Source organism: Austrofundulus limnaeus, unplaced genomic scaffold (genome assembly GCF_001266775.1).
Source record: "Austrofundulus limnaeus strain Quisiro unplaced genomic scaffold, Austrofundulus_limnaeus-1.0 Scaffold3156, whole genome shotgun sequence".
Classification (NCBI taxonomy): domain Eukaryota; kingdom Metazoa; phylum Chordata; class Actinopteri; order Cyprinodontiformes; family Rivulidae; genus Austrofundulus; species Austrofundulus limnaeus.
In genome coordinates this window covers 2,782-3,371 of record NW_013955558.1, presented here as the reverse complement: position 1 = coordinate 3,371, position 590 = coordinate 2,782, and the positions used below count along the sequence as shown (strand labels likewise).

At 45.9% G+C, this 590-nt stretch overlaps 1 protein-coding gene across 1 annotated transcript in view; it reads left to right on the top strand.

Annotated features, from left to right (window-relative positions):
• elac2 (elaC ribonuclease Z 2) overlaps positions 1-590 on the top strand; it is a gene marked incomplete at both ends in the record, with an annotated part of 6,981 nt that overhangs the window by 3,619 nt on the left and 2,772 nt on the right. The window contains 2 exon segments of the mRNA XM_014000488.1: positions 252-350; positions 427-565. Coding sequence (XP_013855942.1) covers positions 252-350; positions 427-565 — 238 coding nt within the window.

Below are 590 nucleotides of genomic sequence, written 5' to 3'. Positions count from 1 at the left end.
ATCGAGTGCCCATCTGAGGAGTTTGTTGAAGCTGTTTGCACCAATCAGCAGCTGAGAAGGTAAAGGTTGTTAGCTGTGATGTTATTTAAAAAGCAAAAGTTGCAACATGCTAACTGCTAAAAGCTAAAGTAGCATAATAGAGGCTAAAAGCTAAAAACTGCCACACACAAGCCATCAAAAACAAGAAAACGCGAGGTTGAGGAAGTTCTGAGACTCGGTTTGTGTTTTTAGCTCATGTTTGTCTCTTTCAGACACCAAGCCGAAGGGACAGAAGACTCTGCGGTGCTGGTGGTCCACATGACTCCAGAGTGTGTTCTGCAAACGAAGCAGTACAAAGCCTGGATGGAGAGGTCCTTTCCTGCTCCTTTAAACCCAAACTTCAGGCCAACTCCGCCTGTTTTTGACCTAACGTTTGTGTTTCTGCAGATTTCCATCCACAACACAACACCTGATCCTTAACGAGCACGTCAGCGTGGTCCACAACATCGGCAGCCACAAGATGCAGACCCAGCTCAACATGATCCACCCGGACATCTTCCCACATCTGAAGATCTGCAAATCAAAGGTAAAAACTAGGGCTGCAACTAATG